This window comes from Papilio polytes, unplaced genomic scaffold (genome assembly GCF_000836215.1).
Source record: "Papilio polytes unplaced genomic scaffold, Ppol_1.0 DF823731.1, whole genome shotgun sequence".
Classification (NCBI taxonomy): domain Eukaryota; kingdom Metazoa; phylum Arthropoda; class Insecta; order Lepidoptera; family Papilionidae; genus Papilio; species Papilio polytes.
Window position 1 is genome coordinate 2,442,675 of NW_013525473.1, and position 4,569 is coordinate 2,447,243.

The 4,569-nt window shown below is 36.8% G+C and overlaps 1 protein-coding gene across 1 annotated transcript in view; it reads left to right on the top strand.

Moving 5' to 3' along the window:
- LOC106103468 (PHD finger protein 14) overlaps positions 1-4,569 on the top strand; it is a 14,461-nt gene that overhangs the window by 3,962 nt on the left and 5,930 nt on the right. The window contains exons 9-14 of the mRNA XM_013283249.1: positions 842-994; positions 1,364-1,479; positions 1,550-1,668; positions 2,140-2,325; positions 2,780-2,970; positions 3,908-4,255. Coding sequence (XP_013138703.1) covers positions 842-994; positions 1,364-1,479; positions 1,550-1,668; positions 2,140-2,325; positions 2,780-2,970; positions 3,908-4,255 — 1,113 coding nt within the window. The remainder of the gene's footprint in view (positions 1-841; positions 995-1,363; positions 1,480-1,549; positions 1,669-2,139; positions 2,326-2,779; positions 2,971-3,907; positions 4,256-4,569) is intronic.

The following is a 4,569-nucleotide window of genomic DNA, read 5'->3' on the forward strand; positions in this document are numbered from 1 at the left end:
TGACGGCGGAGGAGACGCATAGAAAGGAAAAATATCCTCTTTATGTGCGCCTCCTCTTCCGTCGATTTAGGGTAGGCAACGCATTTGCAATAGCGGATATCTATGGGCAGCGGTCGCTTCGCCAATTTGACGGATTTAGGTTGCCAGCCTGTTCGTTTACCACCTTTTTGTATAAAAAAAGAGGACTCATATTTTTCTTTACATTTTGAACAAAATGATTTGATATTTTGAACACTGCTTGCACTTTTTGGACTTCTCTAAGCTAGATCTATCCAAATTAAAATTTATATTATGTAATTTTATTTCGCTAATTAATAAGAGACCCAAGATCCCATAGGCAAACAAAGAAAGATCATGTTATAGTGATACATGATAGAAAATAAAATTTACACATATACCTTACTAATGTTATAAATGTCATAGTTTAGATGAATGGAAGTTTCTTAGAGTTTGTAGCCTAAACGTCTGTACGGATCTCATAGAGGATAGTCTGGAAGAACACATTGGCCCTTTTTTTGTTTTTTTTTTTTTAATTCCACGCGGACGGATTCGCGGGCGAAAGCTAGTTAATGAAATAAAAATACGTCTATGTTAACTTATAATTAGATGTCTTAAAAAACACTTTTCCGCCAAACTTACTTATCTGTATACATATGAGCCGTTACCTATACTAATATTATAAAAATGAAAGATTTCTATTTTTGTATGTATTGAAATAACTCAAAAACTAAGCCGATTTTAATAATTCCTTCACCATTAGAAAGGTAATTTATCTGTGAGTGACATAGGCTATATTTTTTTAACTATTTATAAACATTTTATAAAATTGTGTGCATCGCAGCGGGCAGCGCGAGGGGCTGCTGGCGGAGGCGCACTCGGAGGAGGTGGAACAGGCGGACCCCTTCTACGCGCACTGCCGCCTGCACTCCGACAAGACGCTCGTCAAGAAGCGCAAGCGCAACTGGCTCGCCCTGCAACTCAGAACTGACAAGAGGTATATATATTTACTAGCTTACGTCCGACATACCGTCCGTATGGAATAAAAAAACAAAAGTAAGTAACGTATGTGTTCCCCCCGACTATCCTCTACATCTATGCCAAATTTTATTGGAATCCGTTCGTTTAGGCTACAAACTCTAACACCCATCCGTCCTTCGACTTCGACTTTTTCCGCGCGGAATTAAAAAATATATTAAGAATCTTGTTCCATTCTAGACAGTTATTAATATCTCGAATTTCCAACACCCAGATCCGATATTTCCATCACATATTTTACACGTTGGAATGTTATCAGACAATTTACAATTTATTGGGATAAGACCCTGGATTTGTAAAAGTTTTAATGTTGTTTTGATTTTTTCAGAAAAATGGAGTTGAAAATGAATCTCAGCACAGAAGAAAAGCTACGGATACAAAGGAAACTTGTTAAATATAGAAGAAAGTACGCACAACAGAAGGAGAACAGAAATCCTCCTTGGGGTAAGAAAAGTTTATAATTAGGATCAATTTCAATATGATGTTTTTAAATTAATGGCTAATTTAATTGCAGTTCCGACGCAAAAGATGGCGCGCATGTTGTACAGCAGCGCCTCAGCTATGAGGAAGTTTCAGAAAAAAGCTGAATGTATGGGAATTGATACACATGCCTTAGAATTTCAAGATGCACAGGTAAATATTCAATTTGAGTGTTTTATGATTTTTGTATATAAATATGAAAGCCCACATTAAAGGTAACTTGACCAAAGTTTAATGTGGTATTTCACATTTTTACCACACCACAACTACAGAACCGATTTCAATTTTTGCACTATTAAAAAGCATCTTTATCGGTGAGTAAAATAGGGTGGGTTTTGTTATCGTTTTTAATTTCACGCTAGTGTATATATATGTCGGAGTTCTTGGACATATATAATACTAGCTTTCGCCTGCGACTCCGTCCTCGTGGTATTTAAAAAAAACAAATGCGAGTAGCCTCTGTGTTCTTCCAGACTATTCTCTACATGTGTTCTAATTTTCATCCAGATTCCTGCAACCGTTTAGGCTACAAACTTTAACAAACATCCTTCCATCCATCCATCCATCCATCCATCTCAATTGTAAACTTTCGCATTTATAACATTAGTATGATTTGTGTGGCAGATGTGTGCGCTGCGCGACGTGTCGCGGCGCTGGCACGTGCCGCCCGCCTTCTCCGTGGAGTTCGTGGGCTACTACCTGGAGAGGAACACGCGCGTCACGTCACTGCGCCGCTCCCTCGAGAGACTCACCAAGGAGAACGAGAAGTTATTGACAGAGGATGATAAACTTAGAGCTGATTATGATCAGGTATTACTTTGAACTGTTTTTTTTTTATATGTTCAGTGTCACGGCTTTTGACTATAATACTTGAAAATATGAGATATTAGCTTTCGCCCGCGACTACGCTCGCGTGGTATATATCTATATCTCTATATCTATACCAAATTTCATCGAAATAGGTTCAGCCGTTTAGGTCACAAACTCTAATAAACACCCATCCATCCATTCATCCATCCATCTAATCTTTCACATTTCTAATATTAGGAAGATATGATTAATATGATGTAGAGTTGACATAACATTGTAACAGATGTTAACAAACCCTTAAACTGTTGAGTTTTTGCCTCCCTGTATAAAATTACTCTTTTTTTTTTACTTTAAACTTCAGTGAAACATTATAAGACTAATTAAAAATAAGAAATAGATTTATTTGTATTCTGCTATATTTTGTTTTATTAAAACATATTTTTTACCCATATAGGCTGCTCAAGAAAATACAGATGCGTTGAACGAATTAACTTCCACACGTCAAGCGTTACAGAAGATTTACGACGCGATAGTTCTTATATCTCCTAAGAAGAGTGTGCCTTCTGTGATGGAGGAGCGGCCCCTGCTGCCGCCGCCGCTGCCGCGCTCCACGCCCAAAGTCACTCCACAACAGTTGCAAAAGCGGTATGTATTTCTGTCTGTTTTGTGTCTTTCTACAAATTTATTGTATCAAAAATTGACTTAAAATGTGTTATAAATCCTTCTTCATATCATTCTTATTTTAAATGTATTGATATTTTCCCCCAATCATATGATAACCCCGGAATTATGTTACTGAAGTTGTAGTTAAAACGGTTATTATAAGTAACGCTAGCTCTCGCGACTCTAACTTAACGAAACTTAGTAGCCTCTGTGTTCTTCCAGACTGTGTTTTGTATCTACACCAAATTTCATCAAATTCAATCGAGCCTTTCCCGATATGGCTTCTAACAGACATCTATTCATATTATATTTCGCATTTAAATGTTAGTAAGATTTTAAATTTTATGATACTTTAAAAATAAGCTTGACTCCAACACTTTGATTATTAAAAATTAAAAGACCGATTATAGAAGTAGTAGATATTGTTTATTTAGTACTAGCTTTTGCCTGCGACTCCGTTAAAATCGGCATAGTTGTTTTTGAGCCTATTCATTACAATCAAACTTAGTTTTCCTCTTTGTAATATTACTAGTTGGTCCCGTGCATCTGCATGGAATTATAAAAACTTTATTTTATTGTTTAGATCTATCAAATGTCAAAATTACCGTTACCATAATAAACTTGCTTCCTCAATGTTGGTAGCTTGTAGTTTATGATCCCTTTCCCACATGACGGTTTTTTCAATTTATTTACCCCTTAAATTTAATCGCGTGAAAATATATAGCCTAAAGCGTGTCGTAAGTGCAGGGTTTTTCATTAAAGAAATAATTATTCAAAAATATGCTGTAGTTGCTGACATCTTACGCCACGAAGTGTTGTGTGTTTACGCTTTATTATATTAGTAAAGATAGATGAAGTATACATTTATATATATGCCGTGTGTGTGTGGGATAGTCGGTGTAATGTGTTGTGCGGGCAGGTCGATGTGTGTGCCCACCGCCGCCGCACTTAAGATGGGCGTTGGTTTTCCTCTTAGCGACAACCCGGACGCTCGCCAAGGAAAAGTCTTGTCCACATCGCTCGAAGGTCAGTTCACTGTTTCTATCTTAGTACGAAAGAAAGGTAATATTAATACATCTATAGAAAAAGTGTTTAATAGTGGTAAAGCCCGCCTAATATCTTCGCACGGGCTAAGTGTAATACCACGACCACACAGAAGACAGTCGAAAAAGCAATTCCGCGTTTCATCGGATGAGTGTCCGTACAGGAGATCTAATTTTAATCCTCTTCCCAACCTTTTCGTACAAGAAAAGGATAATAATGGAAGGTGTTATTGGTGAAGAATTAGATTTAGGTGTAGGCAGAATATTCTCTTTCTGTGTTTCACCTCTTTTGAGTAAACGTAGGCAACATATCTATGCAGATGTCTGTGAACAGTGGTCGCTAGAATTAAAAAAAGCGAATGTGAGTAGTCTATGTGTTTTTGTAGACTATCCTCTACATCTATACAAAATTCTTGAAAACTGTTCAGCCGTTAGGGTACAAACTCTAACAAACATCTATCCATCCATCTCAACTTTTACATTTATAATATTAGTATGATAAAAAAGTTGTGAATATTGTTTGTGTGTGAAGCTACTG